Source organism: Netta rufina (genome assembly GCF_964035555.1).
Source record: "Netta rufina genome assembly, chromosome: 2".
NCBI classification, from domain to species: Eukaryota; Metazoa; Chordata; class Aves; order Anseriformes; family Anatidae; genus Netta; species Netta rufina.
The window spans coordinates 80,906,924-80,925,202 of record NC_140124.1 but is presented as its reverse complement, the minus strand read 5'-3'; the positions used below and the strand labels follow the sequence as shown (position 1 = coordinate 80,925,202).

At 36.1% G+C, this 18,279-nt stretch overlaps 1 protein-coding gene across 2 annotated transcripts in view; it reads right to left on the bottom strand.

The window, feature by feature from the left end:
- EXOC2 (exocyst complex component 2) overlaps positions 1-18,279 on the bottom strand; it is a 131,944-nt gene that overhangs the window by 97,862 nt on the left and 15,803 nt on the right. For both annotated transcript variants that reach the window (XM_084281499.1, XM_084281500.1), the window contains exons 3-6: positions 16,174-16,350; positions 14,617-14,743; positions 4,524-4,637; positions 141-265 (exon numbers count right to left, since the gene is read on the bottom strand). In XM_084281499.1, coding sequence (XP_084137625.1) covers positions 141-265; positions 4,524-4,637; positions 14,617-14,743; positions 16,174-16,350 — 543 coding nt within the window. The remainder of the gene's footprint in view (positions 1-140; positions 266-4,523; positions 4,638-14,616; positions 14,744-16,173; positions 16,351-18,279) is intronic.

The following is an 18,279-nucleotide window of genomic DNA, read 5'->3' as shown; positions in this document are numbered from 1 at the left end:
CTTGTGACCAAAATAACACAGATTTCGGACTCATACACTTTCAGAAAAAATTGCAAAGAACGGTATTTTTAATGTTAAATCCAACTATATGTGTAGTTACTATCTTCTCTCTTATAGCATGCTTAGTAAGTACAATTTACCTGACAGAGCATCTTGTGCTTCAAAAAATGTGCTGAGACCTCCTTTCACATAAGCCAGACTTCCCTCATTTTTCTTATTAGCTTGTTTCTTCAAGTTCACAACAGCCATTTTGAGCTGATCAAAACTGAAAACAAACAAAAAACCACCATGACATTCAAGAAACAACTAAGGTCACCTAATGAATAAATAGAACAAGTTACTTAGAAAATAAAGACAGCTATTGTTGCATAAACTATTAAAAAGAGTAATTACTAATTCTCGGGAAGTTTACTTCCCGAGAATGACAGTTTACTGGTAGTCTGTATCTTTTTGTGCCTTTTAAAAAATTTTTAATCCTAAAAGCAATTCCTACTGCTTATGATGGAATAGTCTTCTCTATGGTACAAATTAGTTAAGAAATTCTTCTAAATATGCAGTATTGCTCTTAGCTAACTGCTTTTTTTACATTAAATATGCAATAGTAAATCACTACACTTCGTATACTAGACCAACTACTGCAATGTTTTAAGTCTCTTTAATAATGACATGTTTAACTCTGCAGTTTAGTCCAAACCTTTTCACTTCCAGTTTCTGAAGTCCTTCAATATTTTTATTTCTGGTTTCCAAATGCAGTTCAGAATTGAACAGAATATTGATGAAAAAAATAAAGAAAAACTGAAACAAACTTCTGCTTTATGAAATTCTGTTTTCATTTGTAGTCCACTTTTTTTTTTTGAAGGATGCTTTGAAGTAGAATATTAATATCCGATTTATCATTGTTATTTATACAGTATGTTTCTTTTTGTCTTGGTTTCTTAATGTTTCTAGATTATTACCAGTTTACATTTGATTTCAAATTTGTATTTCTTGCAAGCAGGTGCAATATGATCTCATTAGTTACATTGATGGGACTCATAAAAACATCACAACAAAGAAGCTCATAAATACAAATTCATGATTTTCATTCTTAAAAAAGTATTTTCTCTTAACTGCAGGACAAACCCATCTCCCTAAGACAAAAGAGTCACATGAAAATGTGCACCATACCTCTGAATGTAGAGGAAAAGAAACAATTAAGGAAAGAAATAAAGATATAAAACAATTGCACTGATTTTGTCTGTTTTAAGCCGTGTTAGAAAAAGATATATATTGCAAGCACAAAACAAGCTTTAGATCAGGCAGCAAGAAGGCTATCACCACCTGCTGGGAGACAAAAACACTGGTGCACTTACGGGCATTTTACTTTTCATACCTACAATGTCACATCATTTTACTTTATTTCCTGTTTCCATCTGCTGGTCAGAAATCACATTACCCAACAGCTGGATTAGTCTACTTGGGCAGACAAGAAGTACTTACCAGCAGCATTTTCAAAGTAACAAAAATCTGCATAGTCCTCTTTTTAAGCACTATTTCACGTTATCTGATGATCTAATAGTATGTCTAAATAGTTTATTTATATTTGTCAGGCTGTTGCCGGGGAGGGGAAAAAAAAAAGATGTTATTTTGATTGCTTAAAAAAGAACTTCCTTCAAGGAAAAAACATACATAAGCTAACCAAAACATCAGCACACCACACATTTAGCACTCCTAATACCTGAGGTTACACGGAGGACGAGAACTAAACCGTTGCTGTGTATTTCTGGAACAACGGCACAAATCACACGGGCAAGATAATTCAACAATTAATAGCAACAGAACAGAATACATCTAAAACTAGACATTCTGAAGTGGGGAAAAAAACAATTTTGCTTCTTAAAATAAAGTTATAATTAGATTCAATGCATGATTAGATTCATCCTACCCTTTGAGTCATTCTTTCTGTTGACAGTTTTTCACGGCTTTTGGACCTTCGACACTAAGACTTAAATTTAAATTATCTAAATCAATGTGAACCTTTTTATTCCACTAGAGCAAGGGGAACATGACTTGAATCTGTTGATATTCGAAGACTTTTCTTTGCCCAAAAAGATTAAGAACTTAAACTGATACTGGAAAAAAATATTACAAATATTTCTTAACAGGAAGCCTCACATTTACATGAGAACAGATTTTGAGGCATTGAACCACTGTCATAGTACAAGGTAAAAAGGGGTCATACGAGCTAACATATCAGTTCATAGTACTGATGACCAGAAAAAATAGGCATTTTTTGCTGACATCTTTTCATATTACAGATATAACCACCACATTGTGCTTTTCTACATATTCCATGGTAGTAAGAGTCATTTAATCAATTCTAAAAAAATCATTTAATTCACTTTTTGGATCGAAGGCATCCTTAAAGGTACCTTAGTCACCTATGACAGGCACCCATCAAAGCAAATCTCATCAGCCTCCAGTGATGGTGATTCTTTAGCTTTCCAAGTTACTTGGTTCCAGGTCTTATGCAATCTAATATCATTTTTAACCTGTATCTAACCTAGATCTCCCTTGTTGCAAATGGAGCCAGGTGTTCTATTCTTAGCAAACCAAGAACAATTGATGTCTACTCTTGAACTGCCCACTACGTCTTTCAGAACCGGCACTCTGTATTAATTCTTTCTTTTCTACCAGCACTAAATTCATTCAAGCTATGTACCCACAGACATTTATATACTTTTATTTTTGTGATCAGCTACCACCTTTCGTAACGCAGTGGCCAAAACTGGGCAGAGCACTTCAACTGCTGCTAAAATAATACCAAGCAGAATAATTATCCCCATATCTTACATAACCCTGCCTTGCTGATACACCCCAGAAGATGATTTGTACGGGGACTGCCAACTGGTATTTACGGCATGTTACAAACACCAGATCCTTGTCTGTGCTGCTGTTGCCTAACCCAGGGTTCCAAGAACTCTCCACAAGCTTCCTGGACTGCTTGAATCCTGCAACGTTACCCTTCCAGCAAATACTAGGGATGTTAAAATCTTCTCCAAGGAGACACATACACATAGCACTCTGTACCTTCAGTTGACTGCAAGATATGACCACTGTCCCCTAATATACCTAAGTGAAAGTCCTTGTCACCAAGTTGCAACCCTGCTGGCAAAAATGTTCCTACCCCATTTCTTCAGTTGAATCCCATTTCTCACTGAAGGTTTTTATTCTTTAAAGAAAGATCCATGACTACCGAAGCAAAACATGCTGCCTCTGAAAACAGTCCTACAGCCAGCTGTGAACCTACAGGATGCATCCACTACTACCTGAACCTTTCCACTTCACCTGTAATTAAAAGGAAATACATCGGTTCCCATGTTCTTCACATTTGTACCCAGAACTTTGTAATCACTCTTGATCTGTCATTCATCTCTCCAGGCAGTGTCACTGGTGCCCAAACGAATGAGCACCAAAAGGGCCAAGATTCAGGCAAACTTCTTAAACACAGTTATATCAAAAGTTGTCTGTTCTTTCTTAATTTGTCTCCCAAACTTTTTAAAAACCTAATGGATGCTGAAGAAGTTACCAGGTTGTGGTAAATATAGTAAATTTTGAATTCTTCTTCTTGTAGTTACCTGATTTCAAAAGATGCTATCATTGTGCTATCATGTATTTATCAGTAACGGTCTCTTGCTGTTGTTTTGGCTCCACTATTTATTGCTTTGAGAACAAATTATTTCCCAGGCATATTAATGAATACATTTTTGAGGTCTTAAAGCAAAAAACTCTCCTCCCCCCCAAAAAGGAACAACAGCACACATTTGTTTCTACCATTATGAGAAAATATTAAATAAATTTGCAGTTTTACTTCCTTTCAAAACACTAATAACAAGCAGAAAGAACTCATCCTCCCTAGTAAAAATGGCTTCAAATATTATCTGAACACCATCAGACAAATTTCAGAACTCATACGTGAAAAAGTATGCATATGTAATCTATCCTTGTAAGCACACATTATTATGAAATAGACATAAAAATGAAGAATCATCAATATTTTAAGACTTTCCCCAAAGATTTACTCACTTGTCCATCTTCTTTCTGCAGTAGAATTTTCTACAGGAGTTGACTGAAAGCTAACTGATATCACTAAGAGTTTTACTCTTAATCTGTTCAGTGCCCTCATCCTGACCCTTTAGTCATAGTCATGACTGAAGATAACACCTGGAGTTTCCACTTAAGGCCATGCTTCTTGACTTCTTGGTTCATAAAGAGATTTAGCCTGAAGCAAGACAACTGCCATCTTACACAGAAAAAAATTAAGCCACAAATTAACTCTGGTTAAAACTGAAGTTCTTCTCCTATCCACACTGAGAGAATTGGCTTTGTTGATTCAAGTCCCTACCCACACAGAAATACCACAGGCAGTACAGACTACAGGCCTATTCCTTTAATGTCAATCATCAATGACACATCTACTTTACAATGAAAATGCAAATCTGCTTGATGTTATTAAAACAATAATTTATATAATAGCAACAAACCTTGTTGTTGAATGATTCTCAATCAGGTACCAGGCAGCAGAGAAGTTTTCGCTTGTGAAATCAGCACTCATCCCAGGGAACAGTGCCTCTAAATCTTTCTGAGGAAATCTGCCTCTGAAAAATGAATATTTATTTCTTCAGTGAGACTTATTCTGGTAAACAGCTCACAATTTAAAAAGTCACATAAAATAACAGCTCATGTCCCAGCAAAATGTAAATATAAATTTGCAACTCACTGTGAAAATAAATCCGGTATTACAGACATAATGTGACCAGGAAATAAAAGATTGAAATCTAATCTAAGTAAAATTAGTTGTATCATTTTGATTTCACCACTGTGCATATGTAAGAAAGCGTTGTCTATACAAAAAGTTTCTAAAGAAAGAGAACTGCTGTCTTGAGAAAATGGGACAGGCTCTCTATACTACTACTAATATTCAAACACAGAACCATTTATGCTGAATGTATTCTAAGTTAACTCTATCCTTTAAAAGGGGAAATCACTGCATCAAGTAGAGTAAAGTAAAGAATATTCTCTATAATCCATGATACAGAGACCCTTATGTCTGTCTAACTAAAACCACAGGACACCACCAGGTTGACAGCTTGTAAGTGATCTTGCACCATCTCTTGCCCATAGGCCCATTTGCAGCAGAAGTCCAATGGACATGTGAAGGATGACACAGCATAGTTCCAGCATATAAAAATCCTTGGTTAAAATTATCCTCTTGCAAAACAGAATACACTGATCTGTCTGTTGATAGTATACAAAACACGAAGGAGAAGTGGGCATGTGTCAAGTGAAAAATAGCATGTTCTGTTTATTTTTCTTCAGTCTTATGCTGCATGGAGAAAGCATGTGAGCCAATTCCTTGTGAAAGCAGATTCTCTGCAATGGCATTTTTGAAACTACAAGTAGTTTCTAAGATACTCTAACAGAAAATGTATTCCATTCATTTTAAGTCAGTGAAAAAAAAAAAAAAAAAAGTTAAATCACTTTTTGATGACAACATGACAAAATTCTTCTCTCAGTCCAGACACACATTTAACACTTGGCCCATATTCAGTCCTAATAAGTCACCAGGTACATGCACCGCTGTTCTTTACCACCAGCTGCATTCCATCTTCAGAAACTAATCATGCCAACGTAGTTTAAAAATGCATTACTTAATTTGGAGATCACAAAGTTAAACACAAAAATCAATAAAATCCCTCTCTGATGTTCACAGGTTTGGTGAACTCTGCTGTACAAAGAATGTCAAACACAAACGCAAACTTGTGGTACCCTGCATTTAGGACCAAACTTGGCAAATGGTATCAGGTACTGGAAATTAATTTAAAATGTACGAAAAGCCATTTGAATGGACATTGAAGCGATGATTTGTTAGAAAGATGTCTAGATTACAGAAAAAACAAACTTATTTCACAATGGCTAAAGCTGTTTTTATAACAAAAAGCAAACAGCAAATTAAATGAAGTAAATCTAAAGGCAGGCACATTGAAAAGTACAATTATACAGAAATAGAAGTTGTTTTCTCTAAGTTTCTATTCATACCCAAATGGCCACTAATACAAGCAGGTACAAAGGACCACATACGTAAGGGCATGGCACAGAAATCATCACTAGCACCTGATTACAGCAAGGCCATGAAAACTCTTTTCCCCACATTAAAGAAAAAAAAAAAGGTCAAATGAGACGCAAGGATAAGCAACGACAGATATGAGAATTAGGGAGACAGGGAAAACTGTGTAAAACAAACACACTAGCTAACAATGAAGGTCCTAATATTTCTCCAAGCTCAATGAAAAAAAGCAATAATGCAATATAAAATTATAAGCATAAGCAGTGAGATTAAAGATTATCAATGACCTTGACTTTCATTAATACCAGTTAGTGAGCAGAAAATGTTCACTAGAAGAAAACTTTAATTTATTCTTCCCTGATATTCATTTTAGGACAATATCTTATTTTTTAGAGTACTCAAAAGCGCTACAGGGCACAAGAATTTACAGTACAGTATCTCACATGTGATATATCCCATGGCTGCCCAAAAAATCTTTTATATCAAATCCATATGTGGTACATTTTTAAAATGCTAAAAACAAAATCAAGAACAACAAGAACAAAAAAACACTGTTGCTTTGAGACTCAGAACTCTTCTGCCAGTACCACATAAATGCACATGCACGATACAGAAGCAGAATTTTGCTCAATTTTTCAGACCTTCAATATATTTCCTCAGAAACCAACAGAAATAGATATAACACCAAAAGAACAGCCACTCAACAAATATATTGTCACCAAACGCTACTTATTACTACGAGATTGCAAGACATATGCATGACAGTTTAAGCTTAAACATAAGCTATATAATTCCTCGGAAAGAAAAAAAAAGGTAAGTAAGTTGAGATAAAGATCACTTATTTAGCTAGGGATGTAATAAATTCCTGCAAATGAGTTTTGCCCACAGAATGTCCGAGAGAAACAAAGGTTTTTTTCAGTTTGATGTTTGACTGCATTGAAAAGTTATTGGGAGCTTTTTTCCAGCAGATGTATTTGTGTAGAACCATAAATTAGCAATGCATTTATGGGTGCTTTTATCTGTCTGGACATATTTTAGACATAGTCACAACAGAGTAGAAACATGAACGTGAATGTGTGTGGTACGTTAACAATACGTTATACTCTATAGCATGTTACACTTATTTTCAATCATAAATTTTACCAGTAGTTTTTCCACTAACAGATATGGGTAGCTTGAAATGACTTGCTACAGCTGTCTTCACAACAAGCTGCTCACTAAGAAGTTCAAACTGAAAGCGACTGTATTTCTACAATGTCTGGCCAGATGCATCTGAAAAGAGACTGACTCCATACACACACAAGTTTGTTTCATTAACTTCCATTAGCAAATTAAATAAATAAGTCCTTGGAAGTTGTTCTCATGAAAATTTGCTTACCATTTACTTATAAACAAGCACATATGTGACTTGGAAAAGTATTTCTGTTTTACTCATTTCAACATCATGGAGTGAACATGAACTAGTAGCAAAAGCTGAGTTCATGCTAGCACGCAAAGAAATTGTTTATCATTTTTGGTGGATTTGCTAGTTCTACAGAAGTCAATTCAGGAAGCAACTCTTAATACTCTATCATTGATTAAAAAGCAATAACTGTAAAAGGAATTACAACCAGAGAATAAATCCAGAAAAAAAAAAAAAAAAAGAAAAGAAGAGGTAAGTTTACCATCTTTGAAGACTACACATTTCCCTACCTTTAGAGTTTCAGCAAGGGTAAACATATTGGATTTATATACTTTCTGCTAGGCAGACTATTTTACTTAAAGCAAAACCAGATCTGGTAATAAAGTTCTAGCTAACATTTTAAAGTTGTCTTATTTATCCATCAGAACTATTACGAAACAATTTAAAATACAAAAGAAATTAAAACTTTACGTACTATTGATATTCATGAGATAATTGTAATAAAAAAAATGGTTTCAAGCCACTGTATACTTTTACATTCCTCAAACTAATTTTGGCTATACCTAATACTGCCATGCAGTACCCCAAAACGGTCCTTGCTTCCACATAAAGGGCACGCAGATGTAGTTTGGATTCAAACTTCACAAGGCACAACCAATTCCCTTCTGTCACACCTACCCAACAATACAAGTCCCTCCCTCCATGACCCCAAACTTAGGTTCTGTATAGCCTAGTACTCGGTAATTCAACATCACAGCATATATCAGGTCTTACAAATTTTACTACAGAAGTTGTGCGTATACAGAACGTTTATAGTCTCCAGCGGTTTAAGATCAGCTGTGATCTCAGCAGATAAATCACAGCCCAGACCAGTCACAATTTAATAGCAGAATTCTTGAGTAAATGGATACAAATGAACAGAGCTTGACGATGAATGCGACTTAGCAAACTGTAAGTTTTCTGTAAAGATTTTTTGCTCCCAGGGTCTCACAGTATGTTTTCCAGCATGCGTGGCAACGTACACAGATTAAAGGCAGGTCCAAGAACAGGATACAGCCACCAAAAGGTAACTTGAACCTCAGTTCCACAGGAGTTTATAGGTCAAAAGGAGCAACTTTAAATAAACACAGATTCTGAATACCAACCAGCATAAACAAGCTCAAAGTAGGGCTGTTGTGCACTCCCCCTCTGTCTGGTACCAGCCAGACTCCTCGAAGCAGGCTAAGGACCAGCTGCGCTGCGTTAATCATACATGCAAGAAGGCCAGCATAGAGGACACTGGAGTAGACTAAACACGATGAATCAAAAGGTGTTAACAAGGGTCTCTCCGACAGCAAAGAGACAAGGATGCGCACCAGCAGTGACTCTCTAGCAGTGCTGGGTTTATCAGAAATATGACAGCAAAATGACAAGCGTATCTGAGTAATGGCAGAATGTGAAGAGAAAAACCTACGAAGAAATTAATAAGTGGGTAGCTGAAACCGATGCATCAGCCTTATAAGCAGTAAGTGTTACTCTACTTTTAGCGTCATAACAGTGTGACACATATCCTGCATCTCTCTCCTAGTTCCCACATTTTTTTCCTCTGGTGTCGCTGTGATAAAAAGTTTCCACGAGCCCCTTACATTCAAGGATGAAATTGCTGAGTTTCCGTACGCTCCATTTAAAAACAAATACATTATCCTAGCCTCCAGAAAGTCCTTTCCCCTCTCATGGCAGCACGCTGATGCTCGCCGTTAGGTGGCAGCGTAAGATCATCTCTTCCTCCTGCCAGACGAGCTGTTTTGGAAGCTGGCGTGGGAAGAGGGAAGCATCTGTATTGAGTGGGTGGATGTAGAAGTATGTGGAATGTACTTAGCATGTCAGCGTTTGCTTTCATGTGCGAGATGGATCCACCATAATGACCTCTGCTACATGCAAAACAACAAACAATGCTCAAAATTTTTTCAAACTACCGCCAGGTCTGCCTGCAGTTACTTAGTCTGACAAGAGTAGGTAGGGGAAGCAGGGAACCTTTCACATAAACAAGGCCTTGCTGTGCAAGAGGGTAAACGTGTATGCAACAGCAGTTCATTCACAAATCTTACACAGTTCTTTATTTTCCACCAACTGATTTCACCCAGTGCTCTTAGGAAGCAGGTCTCGTGTATTGTCTCCCAGAACTGCTCAAAATCCTCGTCGGGACGCGGCCTACCAGCCCCGTCCTGTAACCATCCCAAACTGTGAGCACCAACCCAAGCACTGCAACATAGCTGTTACTGTTAGTATTTTCATGCCAACTTTCCACACTTCTTAGATTGAGGTCACTATTCGGTGTACAATTTTTCTTGCTGCAAGCTATTTAAGTCTCCTGTAAGGATGTCTGGCTACATCTCCCTAACACCACAGCCAGGAATATTCCTTGGGGTGGAGGGTGGCACAGACCTGCTTTGCACTTAAAGCCAGATGGCGATAGAAAACTAAGGCTCTAAGTCCTTAATACACCCTGAAAATTAATAAACTAGAACTCAAAGATTACATATTTTAAATACCTGTTTTCTTTTGTGAAGGAAGTACTTCACAGCATGCACACAATGTGCACTAACTGATAGCAGTGTAACAAAACTTCATCAAATTGGATCAGTTCTTTGTTCTAGGCTATGAATTATACAACCATGGACAAAGTGTACAGGACAATAACGTGTGCAAACACTCTTCTATTAACACATTTGTGACTTGATTACATTTCAATGGTGATTTGTAAACAGCAAGATATAGTTTCATTAAAATATGATTCATTTCGTTTTTTAGCAACTGATATTCCTTTTCTTCCCCTTCATTTTTTTTCAAGTTATTTTTGTGGCACAGCAACAGGAATTAGGTCTTGTAAAACATGAAGGGCTTATTGGGTAGAAATTATTAATACTTAGTACTTGTTAAACTCGCAAGCTGAAAGATGATGCTGTGTATGCATTCAATTCCAGTCACTCAAAATTAAACTCCAACCTTATGCCTACTGAGCTAGAATAAAGTTTTTGTCCCCACGAACACCTAACAGTTTAATGAGATGTTGTACTAAGCACTTCTGTTATGGAACTTCTTTTCTAGTATTTCAGTGTCCCATTTGCAAAACCTTGAAAAGTAAGTACCCAGCTGTGTAATTCACACACTATGATTAAATTTTAAATGCATTTTAATTGGATTGAGTATCATAAACATTTAAAAGCCCACAAACGCAACTTCTAGAACTGAGCACAATCTATGTTAAAAACAAAATAAACCTCACAGGACAGGTGATCTAACACTTTCTGGGATGTCTTTTCTGTATCATTTGCTGATGATTGACAACCACTTTCTGGAAGGACTTCTTTCTCTCTCTGTGTAGGTTACTCACTTCCTGCCTGCTCCTCAGCGTGCTCCCCTCTAGCTTTTTCCTATCCCAGTTTCTTAGGTCTGTTGTTCACTGTTTTTCTCTCTGATCCTTTCCTTAAGTACTTTTGTTTACCATGTTTGTATGACCAATACATGGCACTCCTTTCCTTATCAGCCACCAGGCTGCAAGGCAGGGGGTTACAAACCCCACCATGTCAGCCCAATGCCAAACACTTCAGCTTCAAAAGGGAAGTACATCCCAATTTGCACACATTAAAAAAATAGTTTAAAGAAGCCAAAGGTATCATCAAAGGAGAAATCCCCTATACTATAGAGTCCAATCTCCTTTTATACACAACTATTCTTTATCATATTAGGCTTTTATTTTAAAGCATCCCAAGCTTCTAAGAATTTTTATCACTCCTAGGGATAAACTATTCCCATGCCTAGTAATGGTTAATGCTAATAGCCTACTTATAAACTTCCCTAATTTATAATTGCATTTTTTTCACTACCTTGTAAAATATTTCTCCCTCCTCACCCATCCTCTAATTCAAGTACTTGCAAACATGTTTAACTAAACAATGTGGTATTAAAGATTATTTTATGAAAGTAAACACTGTATTGCTCCAATTTTTCAAAAAATTATGAAAAAAATCAATTCGGGAAACACTTAAAGTTACATGCAGATGTTCCATCTATATATATATAGTATTTACTATTAACACTACGCTGTTACCCACAGAACATGAGCAGCCCAGGCTTTTCATATCTTTCCCGCCTCCATGATCTAATTCTCATTCCCTCTCCACAACTATTCGTAATATTGACTAGTGTTTCTTCTCTCAAACAGGTCATGTTCAACAGCAGTGCTTGCCATAATCTTCATGTTTCACCTCCAGTGAACTTGAAGGTGAATAAACAAGGAACAAGGCTTGATGTAATGCTTCCCCAAGTATTTCTTTATCCCGCTCCACCCTAACCCCACTCCAGAGTTCTTATTTTCTACCTGTATTTACATACTTCTGACTTCCTTTTCTTATTGCTTTTTCATGCAAAACCTGAGGTTTCATTAACATGCTTATTCCCTAATGCTTCCAGATAAAACTTCTAAAACATGGTATTTTTCTTTTCCTGTTTAACAAACGTCCAAACTAATGACTATGAATTAAACTAATCCTCAGCTGATTCTCTTCAGTTTTCTGGGAGATAATTCTTAATCTATCAAATTCATGCTGTCATGACTGTAAGAACTGTTAATTTTGGTTATCTAGTTGAGTACTACATTAAAAGTTTTCTTAAAACAAGCAGAACTTGTCATATCCAATGCATTTACAGAAAGAATTCTTGTGAGAAACACATAGATAGAGGACTGATGCAACAGAACCAACTTAAAGTTACCTTGACTTAAATTCCAGATAAAATAACAGAAAAGCTGTTACAGGGCTTTCAACAAACAGAAAATTAAAGAGGAGAAAAATAGTTTTAATGTCAGTCATAAATGTTTCATACAATATTTGAAAAAATATCATACAGGCGTTAAGATTAAGTGCTTCACTGAAAAATATGAGACGTGACATGCTAGTGTTTGGCAATGCCAACAGAATGTATCACATGGATTAAAGAACTAGCTAAGTATGAAACAAAAAAAAAAACACACCAGTAACATCAAGAAGCAAATCAAGCAGTGGAGAAGCAAACCTGAGAAAATCCATAGGTAAAGCTTTACTATAGCCCATGTTACTTTTTCATTTGTATTTGCATCATTTGCTAACTTTATCACCAACATTTTTTTATTATTAGTTGGTGATAATGTTAAGTAAAGAAAGACTCTGTCATCTGGATTGAGAAGACCAATTTGTCTAGGAAGCAACAAACAGAGCAGTGTCAAATGTAAAAAGATACAGCTAAGATAAAAGAATCCAGATCATGCCTACGCAGTAATGAGTGGCCATGACAGTAGCAGAAGTAGCAACTTCAGAGAATTAGCTAACAAATACTTCATTGCTATTTCCCCATGCAGCACTGTGTTAAAAAAAGGATTATTTCATTTCTTGAATTTATAAACAGGGGACAGAGGGTGGGGGCAGACACAAGAAGCCTTCCCGTAAGGCTCTGGAATACTGTCCAGTTCTAGAGTCCCCATTTTAACAGGGCTGTAAAACAAGAGGAGATGAAAGAAGCGTCTGTAAGAAGCTACGCCAAGAGGCTGTTGAGAAAGACAAGAGACAAAATCTTCAGCTTATTAGAAAAAAAAAAGACTTAGCACTTTGAAAAGAAAAAATATGTATTTTAAGTAGGAAAGAAATGCATAACCAGAGTCTAGAAGATGATGACAGATTCACTATAAATCCTATACAGATTTTGAAAAAAGGGTAATTTCCCCTCAGAACAAGGTTAATGATGGACACTGGATTTTCTTCAATGTGATGCCCTCAAATCAAGACCGGATACCTTCTGAGAAAGCAGTAAAACAATCACAAATCATTGGATTGATGCAAAAATAACTGAAGTTTAAAAAAAGACTGGGCTGGGAAGACTTTGGATCAAATATTTTAACAATTTCCCTAGCCTTCAGTACCATGAATCTCTTCACACGGTTGTTGCCACTGGGTACAAATGAGCGTAAGAACAGAAAAGCAAGAAATTCACGTGTCCTGAACTTCTTGGAGTCTGCCATGCTGCTTCACGAATTCAGACTCAAATCTGTAACTGTCAAGATTTCAAAAGGGCCATGATTCAGGCATTACACAGATCTGGGGACAACTGAGCTCAGTTACTAAGAACAAAATAGAAGATTTTGTCTACTGTGTTAAGTAGTAAGAGACAGTGTTTGAATAAGATTACAAAGAGTTATTAATAGAGACATTGGCAAACCTCGGACATCACAAATTATACCAGGAGTTTCTTACAACAGAAGTACACAATTACACTACCCCACCCTTGTGAAAAAGAAATTATTCTGAAATCATTCACAGCCTCCACCATAGGAGAAGACAGATAAATGAAATCGCAGATTCCCTCCTCCTCGTAAACAGGCTATTTAGAGGACCAGAGCCTTAGTAACAGTGTAATTTTAAATCTATTTTGTTTTTGGTAGAGGTCATATCTCTATCAAGAGAAATACAATAATCTTGATGCTATTTCTATGAGCTGGTCAGGTCTAGAGCCCTAGCAGTGTCTTTTCCTAAGCCCTCTGATTCTGTTTATCGCTTATTAGAAAGTTTCTATTTCAGAAAAAAAAAAGTCATAAAGTTCACCATACTTACGAACAAAAGTAAAGGAGTCTGTGGGTTGGAAAACAGTATTAATATTTCAATAAAATAAACCAGTTGCTGTGGTATAATAAATCACATTTTACAGTGCAATTTTAGCAACAGATAGCAATCTAAACATCCCTAAAAGCCCCATGAAACTCAGATGCAACAGTAAGTATTCCATAACTACAATGTATAAATCCAAAGCCTTAGGTTATTTACCAATCCTTGTAACTAAACATCACTGCAGTTCAATATATCAGGCTTTTAGATTATCTACAGTTTTAATTGATGATCCAAAATATGGATTATGAAGCGGGACATTGTTGCTCATCAACTCTTCTGAGTCCCAAATATACCATCAGCTAATACACGCATGTTTTTTTTAAATCTCTCCCTGTCTCATAAACCATTAAAACTTTTCTGGAATTTACAGAGGCATATATAGAGAAAAATGCCAAAAAAAAAAAAAAAGTGTATTAAAGGCATTTGGTACTCACTTGTCTATCTCAATACCAAGCGGATTAGCTGGACGTAGAGACAAGGGGGGAATCCCTTTATTCCTATCAGTGCGCATGTCATAATAGTTCATTTCATCCACCCAGACAGCAGACTGATCCAAGATACCTAGAGAAAACAAAGCACATATCCTTAAAACAACAGTGGCTGTCCAGCACTATCAAATTCTAACATACTGAATTAATTTGAAAAATCCTGATAAATGTAAAATGCATGCCTAGGTAATATATTGGAAGATACATGACAAAGCAACCTGGATACAATTATGTTTTTATTTTTTTATAGCTACTGAAAAGTTATTAATGACTGAAAATCAAACATTACCTCCTAGAGTATGCAGAGGTCCAGGTAAATTAAGAGCATTTTCCTGATAACAGTGTATTAGTATTTTTCATTTTGCTACCTGTCCATGCCTTGTCATCTACTGCTTTCAAAAGCAGCATTGACCCAGATGTCTTCTTATTTGCATAATTTAGGAAAGATCCCTTTTCTGTGTCACTCATTAACAAAAAAGTAAGTCTACTTTGGCCACATGACAAAATGGATGACTTAACATCTCAGTGAACACAGGACTGGCCTTGTTTCCAAAGCTTTATACCACAGACAACAGAAAAAGGTAAAAAACAATGGTTGTTTGGCCCTGGTCAAAATTGTGGCCAGTCATAGTTTTCATCATCCCCTTCTTTTCACCCATCAGATACTCAATGTCAGAAATTACCCAGTTCCCAAACTTTGGTGTGTTTTTTTCTTTTTGAATACTGATTTTCCTTTCCACCACCAAAAGCTTCACCATCACCACTTTCATGTTTCCTCTTTCTGTTGGTAAGATCTTAGCACGGACTGAAAGAAAATAGGCTTTATTTAACTCTCAGTGAACTGCAGAGAGCAGAAGCCTAATATAGTTACTCTTGTGTGAACCCCTATGTTATAAAAGATGACAATCCAGCTTCATCAATGAGGTGTTCTGAAAGGAACACTTAAAATCGAGGATGTATTTAGGCTGGATTCTAGATAAAGCAGAGTTCCTAGACTGCTTGACAACATCATTTTGATGATTAAACGTCACACCAAAAATACTTCATACTTTCCATCTTGCAGGATGGTTTGAATTACAAATAAGAAATGGCATCAAGGACTCAGCTTTCATTTAAAGATCAACAGGCAGCTCAGGATTTAGGTGTAAAGCTTACAAACTGGTTTATCTTGAATTTATCTAGTAAGCTTCAAAGCAATATGAATAATTACTGGATGTTATGAACTTTTTGAAAATTTTAGAATTTCAGTGCTCCTGCTTACAAATAAAAAGGGATGCTTCATTAGTCATTGAGGACTTTTATCAGGATATTGAGAAAGCAGGATTAATTTCACAAGTTACCACAAACTTATACATATTTACACGGTGTATTGATTACAGTATGTTTTTTCTAGACAACTGAAGACTGTCCTGAGGTGGATCCATTTTAAACATATATTTTATTTAAAGTCACTCAGTCATACGTTTGTTTAGCAAATAAAATAGTTGTGAGTTTGAACAGTACCTATTTTTTCAGGTTTCAGCAGTTTGAAGGAAACAGTTGAAGTTCCTTTGCCGCCAGACTTTGTAGTGACGATAATATCTCCCTTGTCATTTTTAGCCTGTCCGACTCGACACACGATTTTACTGGCAGACATCCATTCAGCAGTTAGCAGACAGTTGTGCCCACATATTGTTAAACCTGGGGAAAACAAAACAAAAGAACACAACCTACCATGAATAAAATTATCTTCCAAAATTCTTCAGGGCAAATACGTTTATGATGCTTCACATATTTTAAACACACCCACCCATGATGCTTTTCCAGTCCCATGTTGGCAACTACAGCAAGAGTCACAAATACATTTTTCAGATGTTCCTTCAGCTTTAGTGTTAAATTTAGTGTTAGCATTTAGTTTGGTGTTTATCATTTTAGAACACCTCTTAACACTTACAAGTCAAGTTACACCTTAATATGAGGTCAGGCTTCCTGGGGCTTCATGTATCTCTGGCAGTCAGACTAATTTGACCAACTGACCAATAAGTCTGGCCAGATAAGGGCTCTGGATGCTGGTACAGATGGATCGTTTTCTCAGATCTGAAAGAATTCAACATTCCCAGTTCGAGTTTTCTTGTTGTGAGGAACTAGCAAGATCCTAATTTCTGTAGTATTAATACAGGAAAGTCCCTAAAAGATTTGATCCGTAGAGCAACTTCATTAGTTTCCTCTTAACTAAATAAATTAGTTTCCTCCTCTATTACCTAGAAATACTTTACCTTATGTTCAAACGGACAAGACCGTACTATTCTGTTGGCTGTACTGGAATATAAGTTAGTCAGGCATAGCAGTTCTTCCCCTGTTGGCTTGGCTTTTGTTTTGAATTTCTAAAAAGCTCTGACCAATTTAACAAATACTTACAGACAGAAAAGGGTCAGCGTATGTGGCTCAGCACCAAAGCTTCACACTTACTTTTTCTCACAATTTAAACCTCTGACATTACACAGCAGACAAATTTGGCAGTTTTCATGGTTTTGTCAGACATAAAAATGCCTTACTCCCTGCCAAAACCTATTTTGAAAACAAAAACCAAAATATAAAAACCAGAAAGGCCTTGAATCTATTACAACTGAAGGTAATTTTCCTTGAGAAATGACAGTAGATAAGTTTATTTAAAATGCCTGGAGGAGGAGAGGGGGCAAAACCAAAAGCAACCAAACAAAAGTATTTTAAATTAAAAAATATTTTGGTTGTTCTTTTTTTTTTTCTTTTTTTTTTTTTTTTTCCAACATTTTAACTAGGCCAGAGTTTTTATTTTTCAGAGGGGGAAAAAGCCCACACATTTATGATGCATATGTTTTAACCTTAGACTATGCTAAGCCTTTTCTGTTGTTATGTTAGACATCTCTCTGATGAAGAAAAAGACTACAGCACAAAATAAGACTGATAGAGTTTGTCCAAATCATTCATAAGGCCAGGTTTTCACCCCAGAGTTTAAAAGGTCTGAATTCATACTTAAATTAGTACTTTAAAATCAAGACCTGAGCTTGAGCAATTTAGTAGGGTAGAAATTTTTCAATAACTGGGATCTTTTTGAAGATACTTGTATCAATTATTTTTTACTCATTGGAGGTTCCTAAAGCTAGCAAAAGAACGTGATCACACGATCCAACACTGTTTAAATGGAGGGAAACTACCTTTATCTGTATCTTAAAAATGCCAAAGTCTCGATTAACATTTCATATGCCTCACTAAGTACAGTAATGGCGCAAGACAATTTCTGGGGGAGGAAAAAAAATCATGTTCAGGGAGATAGTAAAAATAAACCTCTTTTTTATTTTTCCTCCAAAAATGAAAGAACTTCCCTTTCAGTAAAACTTAATTTTAATCTGCTGCACAGTATGAGGATCTTTGAAAATGTCATACTGGGGGTCTAGTTTTTATAGGGTATTTTGGAGAGTCCAATCCACTGCCTATTTCAATAAATAGGCACAAGTAATTCTCATGAGACTTTCCAATTTGGGCTAAGCTTATAAATCGACAATTTTACAATGCCTACAAAAATACAGCTGCAAATGTCTTAGAAGACAAACTAAACCTTGAGAGCATAAATGTTGCGTGCATCTCCTGGAT